This window comes from Solanum verrucosum, unplaced genomic scaffold (genome assembly GCF_900185275.1).
Source record: "Solanum verrucosum unplaced genomic scaffold, falcon-dt-bn FXZP01000079.1, whole genome shotgun sequence".
Classification (NCBI taxonomy): Eukaryota; Viridiplantae; Streptophyta; class Magnoliopsida; order Solanales; family Solanaceae; genus Solanum; species Solanum verrucosum.
The window spans coordinates 732,317-752,509 of NW_026020368.1; the positions used below are offsets into that span (position 1 = coordinate 732,317).

Sequence of the window (20,193 nt, forward strand, 5' to 3'; positions counted from 1 at the left end):
TACTTGTCATTTTTGACAAATCAAGAAATCACATTTTTTTTCTTTATCAATTTATTAACATTGAGTTAATATTTTTTTAAAATATGAATAAATATATTCAAAATCCAATCAATTAATAGAATAAAAATAATAAACTTGTACTAGAATTGAAAAAAAGAGCAGCCGGCCATTCTCACAACGTTTACAAAGCGGCACGTAACGCTGAAGAGGTGTCCATGTTTCATTTGGCGCATGTATTGTAAACACAAATCATTTTCTTCCACGTGTTACATATGACCCAACAAACACAGAGCGAGTACTTATTTTTGTCACCCAGTGTCCCATTCTTATCTCCGAGTCCGACTAAATCCGCGCCAGAAAATTCCACAGTGAAGGTAAAACACTCCTAATAAAGGCGACTCAATACCCAAAAAAGCTCGAATCCGAGATCTCTTGAATAAGACCACTCCATCACAACCCTAGTTGGTGAGCGAATGTGCATTTGCTTAATTTATTTTATACTCTCGAGCAGTGGCGGAGCCACCATTGAGTAACTCAAGGAGTTCATCCGAATCTCCTTCGGCGAAAAATTGTATTATTTATATATGGTTAAAATAATTTTTAGATATATATAGTAGATGTCGAACCTCCTTCAACTACTTCGTATATCTATTTTTTTAGATTTGAACCTCTTATTAAAATTTTTGATTCCGCTACTCGAGAGTGTGGTGTATTGTCAGTCACGAGGGGAGTAGTGACCATGTTTGTCCCGTTCTCTAACTGAACACTTTTTTTTTTTTTTTTTTGGCTCTTGGATCACGAGGAAGACTTCAGAAATTCTTCTGAGGAAATGACCTTACTACCCATCGTCATCTAACACCTATATTTCCAGTTTTTGTAAACACTAGAACAATTACTATATGTTTTACCTCATGTACTCTAGTAATAACAAATATATACTACACAAGAAGTTGTAGCACATATTAAATTGAATATCTAACACTTAATAGAAAATTCAAAAATATATTTTTCTTTGTAGATTTATACTTGACGAACAATTTTATAAAATACATAAATTAACTGAATATTATCTCATCGAAAAAGACAAAAAATAAAGGTACTTTAAAAGCAGAAAAAACATAGAGATTGTGCTTGTTTCTCATTTGGTGTTTGCATTGAATTTACTTAATTTAAATTTATGTTAAGTAGAATCTATTGAAGGGGAAAGCAAGAATATTTTCATATCTAGTATTTAAAATTGAAAGTTGTGATAAAGAAAAGAGAAACATCATTCACTGTACTACATTCTTTGATGTTAAATTATTATTCTTACCACATCCATAGAAACGACTCAAATGTCTCAAAAATCTTCCCAAATATCATAAAGAAAAGTCATTATAATCAAAATAGTTTTTTCTCTTTTAATAAGAGAATTGAAATGAAAATAAAAATAAACCAGGGTTATTTAGACATTTCCATTGTAAAGCTCCGCACAAAGCTCCCATCTGCAAAATGCTGCTATATAAATTCCTCTTGAGATCCACAATGAAAATTGAAACTGAAGATATTTTTCAGTGAGCTGAGAGAGAAAAGAGTGATAAAAATGGCGATTAGGGTTTGGATTTCGTTATTTCTATGTGTTTTCGCATTGTTAGGATCGGAATCTTACGCTTCTGAGAACGAAGACACTCAATCGAAGGAGTTCGTTGTGACTTTAGATCACTCCAATTTCTCTGATTTTGTAGGTCGACACAAATTCATCGTCGTCGAGTTCTACGCCCCTTGGTAATTTAATCAATTACACTTCAATTTGTTGGTAAACATTGCTTTGATCGATTATTTTTTAAAAACTGTGTAGTGTTTTTTTGAATCTGTAGCTCATGTCTTCCGTTTTTCGTTTCCATTAAAGGAATGATTTTGTCTTGTTATAAACTATGACGGGTTAGTAAATGAAAGTTTAAACAACAGATGCTACGGAGAATACCATAAGTTGGATCTTTTACTATTTTAGATCTAGGTTGGTTAATTCATGACAGAATATGGTTTTCATGGAAATTTTCTGCTGGGCAAGTATTTTATATTTTAATTTGATATAAAAGTTGGAGATATAAGGTTAATCATACGAGGTGTAGGATAACTATTTGGGGGTATCCTTGAGTAGCTGATGGACAACACTCTCTACCATGCAACCTCGATAGACTCTCCTGGCAATAGTAGACTCACTAACTGAGGTAGACACACACAAAAAAAGGGATGTTTGATAACAATGTCCGAGTCTTGAATGAAGTAAGTGATGTAAAATAAGAGTTGGGATATTTGTAAAGAACAGTGAGTTATGAGGGATGAAGTCTTCTACCATGGTCCCTTGGATTTCCGAATTTCAAGGTAACCAAATACTGGAAACAATTTCCTCTAGAAATGATGAAATTGTGAATGACGTTTAATTTGACTTAATAATACAGTTGATTCTCTGACTAGACGGTCAAAGCTAGAAGCTTTAGTGCATTTTGATAATTGAATCAATAATGTTATTACTAGCATTTATGTTTCTTATCTCTGATGATTGTCTCTATTTAAGTTATATGAAAAATTGATGCCTCAAATTAGAAGCAAATTACCTTTTCTTTCCAAGTTCATTAATTACTTTGATATTTACAGGTGTGGTCACTGCAAGAAGCTTGTTCCAGAAGTAAGAACCACTAACACATTCCTTTTAGTATCTTAAAAGAGTAATAGCCTTTTGGAGCATAAGGAAGCACAATATATTTAAACATTTTGCTTTGATTGATTTGCAGTATGAGAAAGCAGCACAAATTTTAAGCCAGAATGATCCACCAGTTGTTCTGGCCAAAGTTGATGCCAGTGAGGAGCAAAACAAGGTTCTTGCCAGTGAGTTCGACATAAAAGGTTTCCCCACTCTTAAGATCTTGAGGTATGGAGGTAGCGTTGTTCAAGATTACAAAGGACCACGTGAGGCGGATGGTATTGTTTCTTACGTGAAGAAACAAAGTGGCCCTGCTTCTTCTGAAATAAAATCATCTAAGGATGCAGAAGATTTTATAGATGTCAATAAGATCATTATCGTAAGTGCCCCCTCCTTTCTATATCTCTCTCATTATATATGTATACACATTCATAAAAGCATATGCTCATACCAGGGTGACCCGATGCACAAACAACCACTCTCTTTCACACTGATTTGTGTATGTTTTTCATATATTGTTTTCCCTTGAGGGATCTGCAGAATTGGAGTTAATGAGTATGGTTTTAAATTCTTATAGGTTGGGGTCTTTCCCGAGTTCTCCGGTGAGAAATTTGGGAATTTTACAGCTGTGGCTGGGAGATTACGTGCTGATTATGATTTTGGTCATACTTCGGATGCTAAACTCCTTCCTCGTGGGGATTCATCAGTTTCTGGCCCTGTGGTTAGGTTATTCAAGCCTTTTGATGAACTTTTTGTAGATTTTCAGGTATTGGGTCGGTGTAAAATTCTTCTACATTTTCTGATGTACTAGACAAAGTTCCAACAATTGATCATATGTATTTGTAGGAGTTCGATGTGGATGCCTTGGCAAAGTTAGTCGAAGAAGCAACTATTCCTACTGTGACTGTATATAACAAGGACCCCAACAACCATCCATTTGTTGTTAAATTCTTCAACAGTCCAAATGACAAGGTGCAGCATTTACTTAGTCTGCCAGATTTATGTTGCCTGTTGAGATCTGATAGTCGTCTTGCTGTCTAAACCTGCATCTGCTTTCCAATACTTTTTGTTGATAGGCCTCTTTTATTCAAATATAATAGAAGCGATATAAATTATACACTATACAGATGAATTACATAATGCTGATATTAATTCTCTTATTCTTGGTGTCTCTTGTTTGCCATTTTGAGGATCATTTGTTTTATATATTAGAAGAGTAAATGTGGATCAAGATTTTATTTTTTAAGGTTTTTTTGGCAGGTTCTTTTAAGTTATATTCTTCACCTCTAATTTACGGGCTTTCCTTGCACTTGTTCTTTAGATGCTCTTTCGTTTCTGCAATCAACATGAACTCTTCATGTATAATGATAAAGCGCCACAAGCAAAGATTGATGTGTAAAGACTAGTGCAATATTCATCTGTTTTTTCTTAAAAGTATCTTTGTTTCTCTGGGACATCCAGAAAAGATTGAGGTTTTCAGTGTTTTATCAAATAAATTTGTTTCTCATTGCTGCTGCTTGTTTAATATCCTACTAGCTTGTACTTTCTAGAGCTGGAGTTAAGAATTGCTCTACTTTTGACGTTGCATATCTTCTGCCGATTCTGCTATCATCTTTCTATGATTGCTGTACTTGGATATGCACTTCAATACTTCATGCATTCAAATATCATCTCTTTATTGAAGTGCAACTGCAACCTTAATTATCTCTTCATGCTGGACTACTTAGAGCTGGAGACCTTAACCCCCAATTGCCCAATTACATTTGGGAGTAGTTTCTTATCAAAAAGTATGGAACTGGCAGGCCATGTTGTTCGTAAACTTCAACAATGACCTATTTGATAGTTTCAAATCCAAGTATCATGAAGTTGCTGAACAGTACAAAGGCAATGATATTAGTTTCTTAATTGGTGATGTTGAGGCCAGTCAAGGTGCCTTCCAGGTTAGGTTTCTCATTATTTGTGTTTGAATTATTTGTTGTTTATTGATGTTAACATGATGATATATTTGGCTTCGTTGAGCAGTACTTTGGACTCAAAGAGGATCAGACACCTCTAATCATCATACAGACAAATGATGGAGAGAAATATCTCAAACCAAATGTTGAGCCTGATCACATTGCGTCATGGGTTAAGGATTTTAAGGTGATGATTCTCCCTGTCTTCACCATTTTTTCTTTTACCCATTTCTCTTGGATTAATTGTTTCTCCCAGGTTTACTCGTCCGTTATCTTTATAAATTCATCTTCTATATCCCTTTTCTTGTACATTCTAAATAGACTGGAGTCCTCTTCTTACATTCAAATTTCTACTTAATAAATAGCAAATTGAATGAAAGGAGAAGTCCTCAAGAAACATTATTTCTATGGGCAATTTGTTTCTTGTATAGTGTCTGAAGTAATTACTTAATCAAACTTCAGGACGGCAAGGTGAAACCTTTCAAAAAATCAGAACCTATCCCAGAAGTTAACAGCGAACCTGTTAAAGTTTTGGTTGCTGACAATTTCCAGGATATGGTTTTCAACTCTGGGAAGAATGGTATTTCCTACCTAATGTTCAATTTTTACTTACATTTTGTTCAGTTGTATCTTAGGTAGTTCTTATAGGTTTCATTGTCTTAATTCTCATTCATTCTTGTGAAGTATAAGTATTTGAAATTCAAATTGTATATTTCACCATCTCGCATGGCTTTTAAGCATGACATTCACATATTTGTAAAGCATACTAGACTGACTTACAACAGTTATTTGGAGATAAGTTGTTCCAACTTCTTCTCATTGAGCTGTTCAAAAATGATAAGTAATGCATTCTCAAAAAGTGTTGATAAGTAACAGTATCAAATATATGCTATATGTTCAACATCTGCAGAATAGCACATATTATTAATTAAACAAATTGCATCACAAGGTATTTAGGTTCAGTATGACATAAAATTATGAGTCAATTTTGTGGCATAGTTTCAGTTTCTTCCTCAGGCGCATTATCATTGTGTTCATCTTGCTCATCTTCCTGAACTTGTACATGTTCTTTTGTTAGAATATTTGTTGGATATGCAGCAACGGTAATTCATGTGGTTGTTGTTTCTTATAGTACTCATTGAGTTCTATGCCCCTTGGTGTGGACACTGCAAGCAGTTGGCCCCAATCCTTGATGAAGTGGCTGTCTCATTCGAAAGTGATGCAGATGTTATGATTGCCAAAATTGTGAGCTTCCCACTCAAAACTCTTCATTATCTCATAATTCTGGAATATATTGGCGAACCTTTAATTTGTTTGTTGCTTGTAGAGTGAAAATGGAGGAAACATATTGGGCCACCATGTTCTTTTTGGTTTCAAGAATAGAGGAATGTAATCTAGGAATTAAAAGTGGGTTCTGGAACTTTTTGCCATTAATAGTGTGCGATTGCGGTTTGTTATGTAAAACTGGATTAGATTTGGACCCAGATAACGAGAATGAGTAAACATGTAGTCTGAACAAAGTACATTTAATGTTCACTTTGACGCTATCACAACTTTAAAAAAAATTAATAAATGCTATCATAACTAGGGCTAAGTGCTTACCAGCATAGTGACGTGCTGCATAGGATTGAAGGTAAAAGGATCAAGCCCGTGGCATCAAGTATCTGCTTGCGAGTATAGACTTGAAGAGTACATGCTGCATGAATTGCTACTTAGCAAATTTCTCATGCTTTCCATGCCTTTTATTTTTTTTTAAAAGTCCCGCTATTCTTTCACCTTAGTGTGTACATGTTGGCTCCTTTTTTTGTGTCGATATACTGCAATCTTCTCTAAATATTTGTAATTTCATTATTGGAGATTTCTAATGAACTCTTCGTTTGTTGTTATGTAGGATGCTACTGCTAATGATATTCCACAAGGAACTTTTGAGGTCCAAGGTTATCCTACTCTTTATTTCAAGTCAGCAAGTGGAAAGCTCTTGCAGCATCAAGGTGGGAGGACCAAGGAAGACATTATTGACTTTATCCAGGAGAATCGGGATAAGGCTGCAGAGCAGGCTCCGGGAAAAGATGAGCTATAATTAAAGGTAACTGTACTTGTAGGTCTGAACATTATTACCACTCGTCAGTTTATATGTGTTTTAACCAATACCTAGTGTTTTCTGCAGTTTTGGTTAAAGGGGTAAGTATTGAGGTAAATTTTGGAAGTAGTTGGAATGAAATGGACAAGAAATGAAATTTAATCGGATGTTAAGATGTATGAGAAATATCTAGTGGATGTTTCTCTCTGGTTTTTGTTCTGTTATTTATTTTTTCAGAAGCTCCGTTTGCTGCAGTTAGTGTAACACATGAAAATTGTTGGTCTTCTGTTCTTTTGTCCGGATCTAGTGTAAGGAACAGAAATAAAGGGGAAGTAGACAACGGAAAATATTTCTCTGTTGTGTTTGGTTCGAGTGATATACCAAACAAGAGAAGGGAAAAGCCCCTAACTTCTCCCTTCCTTTCTCCTACTATGCAGAACAGGGAAAATGTTAACTTGCTTTTAGACAATACTAATATTTAGAATCAGTTTCGACTGGTTTTTGTTTGCTTTATATTGTCTAAATTTCCTCAGTTACCTCTGACAGGATGAAAATGAAGGAGTCTTCTAACACAGTTGGCATTGGCATTGGCTGCCTTACTGACTTACAAGCTCCAGCCAAGTGAGAAGAAAGAAACAAGCGCACAACATCTCCACCTTTGCTTACCCTCCCCCCCCCCCCCCCCATAACCCAAATATAGCCCCTTACCCCTAGTCTGTAATCAAATATTTTCTGTTGAGCAGGATTTTCCGAGGATTTAGGTATCGTAGCAAGTTTCAGTGGTTTGATTAGTTGCATCTTTGTATGTTGAATGGTTTTCTAGAGAAACTTGTCAATTTTAAGTTATTTACGAAACATGAGCCTTTGAATCTTACTTGAATGCCTCTTGTTTTTATACCGACTTCTATCTGTTGCCTACCCTGTTTGGCCAAGCTGATTGATTACGGAAGTATTTGGTACATAGGTCCGAAATCCAAATTGATACTGAACACTTAAATTTTGATGGAACTCAACCTTTTGATATAAGTATGTCCAACTGTTAAATGAGTGGCATGACTGAGCCTTTTAGATTAGTTTGACGACATATTTGAGTTTTTTAACCTGTATCAAATAATACTCAATAGTGTGTAACTAATACATATGTTAGTATACATTGATAAAAGCACTATCAAACAAAAGATTAAATAATATCAAATTTAATACATGTATTATTTTCTCCCGTAAAACCACCCCTTACTGTCAGGCTGTCACTGCTGCGACCCATCCTTTGGATTGGGTCTTCTTTTGTAGCATCTAGTACACACCTTGAACTCATAGCTGTCCTTTCCTTTATTACAAATAGTTCATAACAATTTGCACATAACTGCTTTGTTCTATACATGAATATTGATCACCCTCAGTCCACCACCTACAAGTAGTTTCAATTTTCTTGGGCAATACAAAGTATTGGGACCAATAAGTCTGAATTGAGAAGGGGATATGCAATCACATCTTCTATGATGGTACTAGATTTTCCAACCATTTATTTGACATGATTTTGATTGTTCATTGGTAAGAAATGAACTTACTTCTCCCAAGTAGGGACCTAACTTGACAGGAAGGAAAAGCTGGAACTAGTTTATTTTCTGCACCATTGCCAAAATTTTCATTCATCCATTCTACCATATGACACAAGATTTAGAAGTGTCCCTAATTTCAGCCTTTCCCGACCATAATTAACCATAAATCCAACATAAACTGCTAGCCAAGAATATGATCATCCACCAGTACAACCCAATCAACAAATAAATGAATAACTATACAAGAACCTACCTATTAACGTCAAAGGGCAAAACTGAAACTATATGATCAACTGTTATGCTAAAAAGTTACCCTCTGAAAAGCTGCACTTCTCCTAGCCACCTCGTCATCAACAGCAATCACCAATGTGCATTGATCCACATCTGTTTCTGTCGAAAATCTCTAACCAGTGTACATTAAAAATATGAAATCCCCATCTCTTGCCTCTCTTTCAAGGTTTGGCTACTAAATTTCTTGGTAATATCCATATGACACTGCAACTGCGATCCATTTGATGTGGTGTAACTCTTCAACCATCTTTTTTCAAATAGGAAAACAAGGTTAAGATTCAATTGAGGAACTATGAACCGTCTCTAACACTCTGTAGCCTAACTTGTTCATGAGCTCTCAGAGCTTCTGAAGTGAAGTTCTCCAAAGCCTTGAAAATTGGAAGTAAGCCCCCTTGTAAACTACTAGAAGCTGCATCATGCACCAATTTAATGGCATCTTTGTGCTTTGTTCTCTCCTCAACTAATTTCTTTTTGAACGAATCCAAGTCCACCTTTAGATCATCCAATGGTGAAATCCCTTTTTCAGATGGAGCAATTATGTGACTTCTGTTAGACATCGTGTCTTGCTCATGCCTCAAGCCCCCTCTCTTTTGCTGAAGCATGGTTAACCGTTTCTTGTAGTCCTTTGAGAGGTATTCTGCTTTGATCCTCTGTCTCTGCTCCTCATCTTGTCGTTCCCAAAGCTGCCTCAAATTTGAAGCAAAATCATTCATTGCAATTGCTACCCGATTTTCAGAGATTGCCTCTACTGCCTGACTCCAATCGTTGCAAATTACAAAAACTGGAGGAGCTCCAAGACGGCCAGGAGAGAAAGGGACAGGTCCATCTGGGGTTTCTTCTGGCTCATACGTAAGGCATCGGAGAAGCCACCCTTTTAAGGATTCTACATAGGACTTCTGACAGCAAATCCAATCATTGAAGTGATTACACCACGACAAAAGTTGCACCTCAAGTTCAAGAGTAGCTCTCAAGCTCGAATCTCTTTGGAACCCCGTATTTGCTCTGAGAGCCCTTGTTTTACTCTCCATCACTGCTTGAAACTGCTTCTGATGACAGTTGAGCATTGACCTCCACATTCTCACCAGCCTGCTTATTTGCATACAGAAGATTATCATATTGGGTTCCAATTGGGAGAATTATGCAACTGGGTTATTTCATGCTGCTTTACAAATACATGAGGGTAAACGTTGCTTCAATTCTTATATATAACGAAGAAATGTTAAGGTCATGTGGCATTACAATGCATGAGAAGGAGAAGCTCACATTACTTCTTGAAGGAAGAAAACACAAAATAATGCATTACAGAATGCTTAGTTAATGAAACATTGCAGTGCATAACAAAGTAAACATTTACATTCCATCTTGAACAGAGAAATACAAAATAAATTATGAAATAGAGTATAAGTTCATGATGCATTACAGTGCATGACAAAACAGAAGTTCATACTACTACTTGAATGCAGTTATGCAGCAATACAAATAAAACACTATTCCCTCTATTTTAATTTGTTTGTCCTACTTTCATTTATTTTTAGTCTATCTATTTCAAAAAGAATGTCTCTTGCCTAATCTGGCAACTCTTTAATTTCAACATCCCACGTGGCATGTTTAAGATCAAAAGATTAAAGGGCATTTGATACATTAAACATATTTTACTTTAAGACCACAAAATTCAAAAGTCTTCTTTTATTTTCTTAAACTACATGTCCAGTCAAACTAAGACAAACAAATTGAAACAAAGTAATAGAAAAACTACTTAAGAAGACGAAAAGAGAAACAAAAGAAACAAAAACAACACAGGGGAAATAAGAATTCACTCAGCAATCACTGATAGTAGATTGCACCACAAATAGCAAGTCAAAATCACACAAGATGGACTTGGATATTCGACAAAGAAATGCCTGCAGAATAAGAAATCCTTCAATACTTGATTTTCTTTTCTAGCTACTTTTATGGAAAATACAAAACAGTGTCCAACCTTCAGATAAAACCCTTGACGATCTTGAAAGCAAACAATTGGTATATTAATAAGTTTACATGAAATTTTTTGATAAGGTAAAATAAGTTCACATGAAAAGGGTCAACCAGGCCAAATCATGAGTGAATAGAAAAAAAATGTACATATAACATGTAACCATTTAAGATTTAATAGTTTCTCAACAGCTGAATCAAAATTACACCAACCAAATAAGAGCAGAAATGAATTATGCACACATCTATATACTTGCTACCTGCACCTAAAATACAATTTCACCTGAGAAAATGACGCCGTCAAGTCATTCGCCGAAATTCAATAATAGTGCAGATAAAAAACTCCATAGGACATTAAACACTCTCCAACTACAATAATCCCCGAAATATTGTCTCAATCAACCTTCTCACTGAAGAGAAAAGTCCAAAATCATGACTGCAGATTCAAAAGCTAAATTCAATCCAACCACTAAGCTTTTTCAACCTCTTATAAAGTTAAAAATGTTAACTAGTCAATAAACGACCACTAAACGGTTATTTTCAACAACTGATGAACATTCAATTAGTTCAGGACTGCACCATCATTTTACACACAATAAGTTATTAACGTAAGGACATTCATACCCTCCTCCTATGACCATGTCAAAATCCCTCTTCTCTCTCTGTCTTACCAAATAAAAAGTTATAAATAATAAAAGGATGAAGGACCTTGACTCACGTAATTGCAAATGAGTCTCCATATTTTGAGAAAACAACTACACCATATCAAGTGGAAGGAAAAGATGAGTAAATAATTGTCGATGAAGAGAAACTATGCATAAATAGAAATGGTAAGGAAGGAACACTGCAGACAAATGCAATCATTTCAATGGCAAGTTAAATAAATTTTACTAACTAAAAGGTCATGAAGGTAATAGTAGCGATGGTTTTGAACAAATACACGGGGGTTATAGTTATGGTACTAGGAATGACAATGGAAAATACACCTTCGAATCGCTTTTGCATATGATTTTAGTGGCAGCAAACCCACATTTTATTAAGAGAATCCTCACTTAATAAGTTATAAAAATGGAGGTAATTATAGTCAACATCATACCTAGTGTAATCCCACAAGTGGAGTCTAGGGAGGGTGGTGTGTATGCAAATCTTACCCTACTCCAGGAGAAGCTATGACCTCCCAACCTAACAATGTCTTAGACGTAAAGCACAAGAGTAGAGAGAGAAAGGAGATGACTTGCAACCAACCTCGAAATTAAGTGGCTGGGATTAAAGGGAGCTAACAAGTTAGCATTTCAAGAAAAACTACGAGAGAATGGAGTTTGAGACTTAGACAGGGAAATCAAACATCCTGGGGACGGAAATGTCAGGTTGCATTAAAAAGGTAGCAACTGAAGTGTTGGATGTGTCTAAAAGTCTAGGATCTTCACCATACGAATCCCAGTAGTGGAAAAAGGTGGTACAAAGAAGTTATTAAACTAAACGAGGAGTGCTATAGGAAGTTGCCAAAGCAGAAGAAAGAGAAGCCTTAGAAGAAAACAACTTAGCCACATGGAAACTAAAAAGGCTACTATAAGCTTGAGAGGAAGCTCTGGTTGGCTTATACCAGTACATAGAGACGCAAGAAGGGGAGAAAGATATGTGTAAACTAGCATGACTAAGAGAAGAAGGGTAAGATCATAAACTAGATGAAGTGCATTACAGATTCTCAACAAGTGGTGACAAGAGATGACAAAGTCAAGCAAAGATGGAGAGGCTACGTTGATCAATTGTTCAACTAACATTTTGGACCTCCATGAGTATGTGCACAGTAGAAACTTTATCTACACTCACAGAATTTTCCAACGGAAGTAAAAATGCCGTGAAAGTGTCTTAAAGAGGTTGGAGTAGAATGGTTCACCATGCTATTCAATGTTATACTAACTAAGGATAGGATTCCCAACAAGGGGGGAAAGAGTACCCTTATTCCAATTTGAAAGAACAAAAATGAGATATTCAATGTTGTGTGAACTATTGTGGCATTAAAACTCATGAGCCGCATGGTGAAACTATGAGAAAGAGTGATAAAGCAAAGACATACAAATATGACATGAGTGACTGGGAACTAACTTGGATTTATAGCCGGTAAATCTACATGAATGCTATAAACCTTGCAAAGCAGATTGATGGAACTTTATCACGAATGGAAGAAATTTCTATATATGGTATCTGATAAAGTAGTAAGAAAAGTCAATGAAAAAGAAATAAATGCATATCAAATATATAAATACTATGAAGGGCATGTATGAAGAGTTGTCACTAGCATGAAAACATTGAGCTCCTACTTGTTTACCCTAGTTATGGATGAGCGAACCAACACAATACCAGATGAGATACCACAAATGAGGTACCGTGGTATATGTTTTCTGCTGACAATATTGTGTTGATTGACGAAACAAGAGCTAATGCCAACCAAAAGCTTGAACTAAGAAGAATCATTTAAACAAGTGAGGGTTTTAGGATAAGTATAAGTAAGAATGGATATATGCACAAAAAGGTTTCGCCAACATGAGAAGAGTGAAGTTAGGTGAGACTAGACGGGATTACAGTACCAAACTACAAACTTCTTAAATAGTTAAGACTTGTCGTTTCAAGAGAATGGAATGATAGATGAACATGTTATTCAAGAACTAAAGCTGGATGGTTGAAATAGGGAACTGTTACTAGAGTGTTATGGTAATAGAAGTCTACTAAATTGAACAATAAGTTCTACAGAATAGTTACAACACCGGCAAGTAATATGGTAGTGATGTTGGGATGCTAAAGTCAAACACATCTGCAAGATGAGCGTTGCAGAGATGTGGATGCTAAGATGGTGCAATTGTACAAGATTAGATAAGATAAAAAATTATCACATCTGTTAAAGGTGCAAGTAGCAGACATTGAGGATAATAATGAGATAAAATCACTTTAGATGGTTTGGTCAATGTCTAGCATTGAACTACAACTACAGATGCTCCGATCAATATACACTATGGTGAGTTAATGTGTTAAAAGGAGACGTGATAGACCTAAAACCACATAAAATGAAGTTGTCAAAAAAGATCTACAATTTCTTTGGATCAATGCAAACTTGGCTAAAGATGGGGGCAGAATGGGGAAAAAAGATCCATAATAGGTAATATCTATAAGTGAGAATAGGTTTTCGTTTTCTTAGTACGTTGATTTCAGAACCATCATTTTTCTAGTAGTATCGCATATAAATCTATAATAAGGTCAAGATACTCCGACAGAGTAAGGAATACTTTACACTATCAAGTTACCCCCAAAAAAACAGATTATCTGTTACAACAGGTAAAGGTGGCATTATAGAGTGAAGCTTCGATGGATATTAGTGTTGAACTCCTTAGGAAAATGTACCATTATTGCATTACCAGTGATCATAAGGGCAAAAGTGATGCATTCTAAATGAAACTGAGAGGAAAAGAAAAAGAAAAGTGCTAGTAAAGGAAGACTAGAATCCAACTCCATGAGATAAGAATGAAGTAAATACAAGAATAAACAAGATAATGCAGACCCATACCCATGAATTAATTCTCCAATTTGGGGCTGCAATTCTTCATCTCTTAATTTGTGAATTCTGCTTGAAATTGCATCAATTGCTTTTATACAGACATTAAGTTTTGTCAGCAATCTTCTGATACATGCCTGGGTAGCATCTATCTTGCTAGACTCGGCCCCTTGCTCGTCCAAACTCCTCAGCCTTTTGCACTGCTTTTCATATATGATCCGCAGTTTTTCTTCATCCTACATCAAACTAATTACCTCAATGAACACAAACTCCCAAACAGTTGAATATAACTATGATAAGAATTCAACTTTCAGAAAGTAGATACAAAAATTAGCAATGGATGAATCCTCTAAAGATGTAAACTAAAAGCACTTAGGGGTTGTTTGGTGTGAGGGATAGTACCAAATAGTTCCGGGATTAAATTATAGTACCGCTTATTTTGTTGTTTGGTTGGCAAGTTCGGGATAACTTATCCCGGGATTAATAATTAGTACCAGGATAAGTTATCCCTCTCCTTGGGTGGTATAGTAATCCCGGGATAACTTATCCCGGGATAAAATAGGTAAATGACAAAAATGTCTCTTTCAACCCTTTTGTTATATCACTTTTTACATTAATGAAGGGCATTTTTGTAAACAAATAAATTGTTCTTAAAATTTATTATTTTGAATACAACAAACCAAACACTCAATAAAAAATAATCCCAACACAACTTATCTCATCATAACTAATCCCAACATAACTTATCCCATCATAACTCATTTTCAAACCAAACGACCCCTTAGAGATCAATCAAGTCTATAATATCCTAGAGAGAGAGAAAGAGAAGTTTGAAACAGAACCGTGAAGCAGTAATCATATGTATAGATCAAAGATCAATTCTATCACCCCAAAATCATGTAATAATCCCATTAACTGATAAGGAGGTACTGTTTATGGAAAAGCTGAACACTCCCACACCAAAATGAAAAGAAGAAGACCGCCGTCCCTCCATCTACAATTTAAAATGAAAGTATTCGAAAGCTATCCTGGAAGTATAGCAGAGACTTTTAAGTAACTTCCCTTTTGCCCCTTCCACAAAAGGGTCTTGGCCTTTATCCCTCTGTTGTAGTTCTGTTTATCACTAACATTCTTTGACCCACGGGCCATTAGATTCACCATGAAGACGATAATGCCCATTAAAAGTAAAAAAAATCAAGATTTATTAAGCATATGAAGTCAGCAAAACATTTAACCTGGAAATAATATTTACGCTATTATAACAACAAAAACTACACCTCAATCCTAAACAAGCTGGGTTGGCTTTAAGCTATTATAAGTTGAGTGCAAATTAAAAAAAGAGAAACATTGAATTTCAGAAATTCTATGTAAAACTTCACTCAGCTAAGAAATAAGTAATGCTAATTAGTTGATAAGATCTTCCAGAGACTACTGGTTGATGGGACCATGAAGTCCTACGAAGATTATTGTTAGAAGGCTATCTTACTCTTTTTACCTTTACATGTAAAGATCCAATCCAACTATAGTTACCTACACTTGGAAGCTTTTGCCTTTTAATAGAAGGCAGTGTCATATATTATCATAGACTTGGATAAAGAGGTTTCAGTGTCCAAAATATATATCATGGGTTTAAAGTGCTCCAAATTCCATAATTCAGTGAGCCAAGCAGAAAGAACTCAAGATTTCTTTATTCATCTGTGACTAAAGCACTTTGAGATCTTGACATAATTATGGAATATAATAAAGTTCTTTTTGAGTAAATAATAAAGTTGTTTATGATGAAGATATGGGATATAATAAAGTTCTACATTGCCATTTCAGTTTATGCCCTGAAATCTTTCACATAATCTCTAACAAGGGCACAAGTTCATAAATTAACAATGCCAACCTTTTGCCCAAGAAACTAGATAGAGGAATTAACTATCCAAACATCTGGAATGACTAAAATTTGATGATCATATCCAGTTCATTTTCAGATGTTCTTCTTACCCAAAGTTATGAGAACATGTTCCTCTTATATGTATAGAAGCACGGGCTTAACCTAGTAACTGCCTCATTGAGCTCTTTCAGTTGGGCCGAGGACACTATTAGCTGATCCAAAAACTCCAGATCTATGATGATGAAAATCATCAAAGGACCTGCCCCCTAGAAAATTTGTAAGGCTAACTTCTAATGAATAAAAATACTAGTTAAGCCTTCAACAAACCATGGCAAAGATGAAGAAGATATCAGTTAAATAGCTTTATTATCCATTAGGGATAACTATCAATTCACATGACACACGAGAGATTCCATGTTTTTCCTCTTTTGAAGATTTTGACACAAATATTATATAAACTAATAAATTTTTCTACAACAAAACAAATAGACAAATAAAACTTTCAATAAAAATAAGAATCGACACAAAGATCTTAGTAGTTGCCTCCCATTACCTTAACTTCTTTATATAGTTTCTTCTCCCATTCGTATAGCTCGTCAAACGTGGATGACAAGTTGCATGGCATCACAGCACTGTCTTGTCCAACGTCTTCAAAATAGGATTTAGCCAATTTTCTTGTTTTGGCAGCCAGCCTTACTGACTTCACCGTCACCGTATGGGAAACCGGCATGGATGGAACAATCAGGTATAGAATCCTGGATAGGAGCTCTGAGCACAAAAATAGATAGAACCACAAAAATCAGACAGGCAAAAGAATGTATCGTGTTTCTTCATGAAGTTTATCAAGAAAGTCATGATAACTGGAAAATTCCAAATAGAGGTAAACAAGTGACAACTGATCACAGAAGATTCTTGAACTGGGTGCACTAATGGCGTTAGCTACACTCATGGGAACCATTTCCATTAACGGCCTATCACCATTTATGTTCTTCAAATCATAATGGAATAATCTAATAACAGCTAAGTAATCACATACATACATCCATTGGAAATGCATAAATTTATTTACATTGACTGGGGAACAAGAGCAACAATGACAGATACAACCTGAAGCAAATTTTGAATGTAAGCCCTCTAGTATCAATTTTTTGCCTATTTTCCAACAACAATAGCATGAAGTCAGCAAACAGAGCTTCATACTTTAAAAGTAATTCATCAAACTTTGAATTGCATTTTGACCAATTACATATTTACATTGGTAATTTAATATTTTTCCCATCTCGTTAATTATGATCAATACAGTCTGCTCTCTACAAACTAGTTGTGCAAATTTATTAAGCAATAACAATAAAAAGACACTAATGCCGCAACTATTTGCCATGAGTGAGCTGTCGGTCATTCTATGGATAAGGTTCTCGAGTTAGTCAAGATTTGAACAGATTTTTACGAATACATGGCAGGAAAGGAAGTCTAACTGACCAGTACCAAATTTGCACTAAGCAGAGCATAAGAAGATAACTTACGGACATAGCCAAGGATTAAAAAGTAAGCACACAAAGTAAAAAACTTAAAAGAACCCCAGCATCAACTGAATCAAGAGTTAAGGGGCATTGGCAGAACCATACCTTTAACAAAGGTAGGCTGGTAAGGCAGCTTACCAACCTCAAGCATAAGAGCAACTTCCCTTCCATAACTAGAAGCAATCTCAAATTCATCTCGAATTTCAGCCACAACCTCATGTAGATCCCTGGTACCATGAGCATGTGATGTGGTCAAGCTACTTGACCTGGGTGATTCAATCTCGTTCTTTGACATTTCATCCACCTCAAAAGTCACCCCTTTCTTCTTCATATGCACATCACCCGAGCTTCCTGACACGAGAGTTTCAAAATTGCTCTTTTCCTCTGTAATATCAATTGAACCTGTGCCTCCACTACTATGTGATGGTTCTACACTGGAAAGGTGAGAACTTGAATCGTACATTGTTGATATCGGCTTTGTCCTGCCACCACTACCCTCAGATTTTACTCCCCTTGAACTTGATGAGCCATCCAAGTTATGTAATGACGAGTCTGGTTTTGAACTGCCCATACTACTGTGTCCTGCTACACCCTTTAAATCAATGCCATGAGGCATTGATGGCATGGATTTTCTACCACTGTCACTACTTTTGGACGAATTTGTCTCCCCACGCTTAGTCCTTGTCTCATCACTCAACTTCTTTCCTTTATGATACTCCTTATACATTTCAGTCTCAGTTTCTTCTTCCAAATCAGGAATGCCCTCCCTCTCCCTCACTTCAGTTGAATTAGGACTACTACTAACTGATGCAGAACTGTTCTGTTTATGCGGGTAGTAAGCCGAATAACCACTCTCTACACCATCAAACGGATTAAAATAGTCCCAAGCAGAGACATTTGCAGACGGAGGTGGCGGTGGTTCCTTTGGTGGACTTGGTTTCTTACCTTGATTACTTTGACTTCCCCTTTCACCAATTGAAGGAGCCATTGGGTACCCACTATTGTCATTTGGGTAGCTCCAATACGAATTGGAATATCCAGTAGGCACTGGATCTGCTTCGTGAAAAACTGTCTTCATCACCGGTGAAGATTTCTTCATGTAGTAAGCATACGTATTCGGATTTCCCCCAAATTGCTGCCCTCCCCAAGGAGCCTGAAATTGTGGGTTCATTCCATAAAATGGATCCCAGTATCCTTGTGGTGGAGCCTCATGATTCATCATCATCCCATATGGCAATCCCCCAGGCCCCCAACCTGGCTGTGAATACGGCGAAATTGATGATTCCCCACCTTCCACCATGTTACGACCCTCATAATCTTCATGTACATTCCCATGATTCCTTCCAGGCTGCTCATAATCTTGTTGTAAATTCCTGTGACCCCCTCGATTCTCATTATGTCCGTGTACATTTCTTTGACCCTTTTGTGGCAAATTTTGATGATCGTCGTCTGATGAATCTGATGACAAATGCAGGTGACCATGGTCATGTACAGGTTCATCTTCATCGTGAAAACGTGAAATGGAGCTACCTGAAGACGAAATCGATATCGGAGATCCAGAAGATTTATGCTTATGATGTGTGTTTCCACTAGCATTACTTCTATTACTACCAATTTTCCTTTCATCAGGCAAAATTAAGGAAGGAGAAGAAGGGGTCGAAAAAGAAGAAGAAGAAGACCCAACAATGAGCTCTTCATCAACAAACTTCCGAAGAGCATCACCAACATCCTTAAGAGAGTGAAAATAGGAAACATGAGCAGCGGCGAGGGCATAACGGTAATTAGCAGCAGCCTTGATCAGTTCCTTCCTCTCTCTACAACGAATCACAAGTTCTGTATCAACTGCTTTAGACTCATTACACCCCATCTCAACAACAACAAAATCAAAACGAAAAACACCCAGATAGTCCTCAACCCATACAACAGCTCCTTTAATCACATCTACTTTCCGTACAACTTTTCCACCGCCTCCGGTCATCTCTTTACCTGTTTGCAGAATTGCATTGTGAAAAAAGCAAAACCCAAATCCCAAATGATGATTACAATGACTTTAAATTTGGCAAGTATACTACTAGTAAAAGTAAAAAGTAGTATGAGAAAGGGGGTAGTAGGAGAAAAGAAAAATAAAAATCTGACCTTTGAAGTAGAAAGGGTTGAATCTTGACCGCCCATACGAAATGGGTGTTTCAGAAAACGAAGTGGGGGCAACAAAAACCAATAAATCTATGGAAGTTTGTAGAGAGAATCGTTTGTTTTTACATGGGGTTGAGAAAATTGAAGAATTCAAGAAGCAGTAAATAAAATTGAAAGAAGAACAATTATATGTATTGAGATTTGTGATGTTTCTGGAGATTTGTGATTGTTGTCAGAAGTTTCAGTAAAGAAAGTAACAGAGGAAGAAGAAGAAGAAGAAGATGAGTATTCAAATATATTTCAATTTTTGTCTACTATAATTGTTTTTGTTTTTGTTTATTCGGTGAAAAAAAACGAAAAGGGGTTTATGGAGGGGGCCCGAGGAAGGGTTTTGATGGTGGGAAAAAAAGAAAAAAAAAGTGTGTCAGAATTTTTGCAGAAGAAAGCTCGTGGATAGTGAACAATGCCATTATTAACATTTGTTGGGTGACATTGTGTTTTTTTTTTTTAAAAGGTTTTTGCCTTTTACTCTTTTATTTTTTTTTTAGTTCAAATTTTGACATGATGAAAAAAGA

The 20,193-nt window shown here is 36.0% G+C and overlaps 2 protein-coding genes across 2 annotated transcripts; one reads left to right on the forward strand and one right to left on the reverse strand.

Annotated features, from left to right (window-relative positions):
* The first annotated feature begins 1,492 nt into the window (after nt 1-1,492).
* LOC125838059 (protein disulfide-isomerase-like) lies at nt 1,493-7,592 on the forward strand. Its single transcript, XM_049517114.1, has 11 exons — nt 1,493-1,764; nt 2,638-2,668; nt 2,775-3,062; nt 3,261-3,449; nt 3,530-3,655; nt 4,486-4,623; nt 4,706-4,825; nt 5,101-5,218; nt 5,771-5,883; nt 6,530-6,724; nt 7,265-7,592. The coding sequence occupies exons 1-10, from the start codon at nt 1,583-1,585 to the stop codon at nt 6,716-6,718; spliced, it is 1,494 nt and encodes a 497-aa protein (XP_049373071.1). The 5' UTR covers nt 1,493-1,582; the 3' UTR covers nt 6,719-6,724; nt 7,265-7,592.
* Nucleotides 7,593-8,485: 893 nt separating this feature from the next.
* Nucleotides 8,486-19,374, reverse strand: LOC125838042 (nitrate regulatory gene2 protein-like). The gene is made up of 4 exons (XM_049517098.1): nt 17,591-19,374; nt 16,519-16,733; nt 14,099-14,322; nt 8,486-9,654 (listed from the first exon to the last, which is right to left on the reverse strand). The coding sequence occupies exons 1-4, from the start codon at nt 19,350-19,352 to the stop codon at nt 8,859-8,861; spliced, it is 2,997 nt and encodes a 998-aa protein (XP_049373055.1). The 5' UTR covers nt 19,353-19,374; the 3' UTR covers nt 8,486-8,858.
* Between the last annotated feature and the right edge of the window lie 819 nt (nt 19,375-20,193).

What these genes read in the sequence shown, in the direction of transcription:
- LOC125838059 (XM_049517114.1), top strand. Translation starts at nt 1,583, where the DNA reads ATGGCGATTAGGGTTTGGATTTCGTTATTTCTATGTGTTTTCGCATTG. An exon ending in AACTTTTTGTAGATTTTCAG is followed by an intron (nt 3,450 to 3,529) that starts GTATTGGGTCGG and finishes ATGTATTTGTAG; the next exon opens with GAGTTCGATGTGGATGCCTT. An exon ending in TTTCAACTCTGGGAAGAATG is followed by an intron (nt 5,219 to 5,770) that starts GTATTTCCTACC and finishes TGTTTCTTATAG; the next exon opens with TACTCATTGAGTTCTATGCC.
- LOC125838042 (XM_049517098.1), bottom strand. Translation starts at nt 19,352, where the DNA reads ATGGGGTGTAATGAGTCTAAAGCAGTTGATACAGAACTTGTGATTCGT. An exon ending in AACTATATAAAGAAGTTAAG is followed by an intron (nt 14,323 to 16,518) that starts GTAATGGGAGGC and finishes AGTTTGATGTAG; the next exon opens with GATGAAGAAAAACTGCGGAT. An exon ending in ATTGGAGAATTAATTCATGG is followed by an intron (nt 9,655 to 14,098) that starts GTATGGGTCTGC and finishes GCAAATAAGCAG; the next exon opens with GCTGGTGAGAATGTGGAGGT.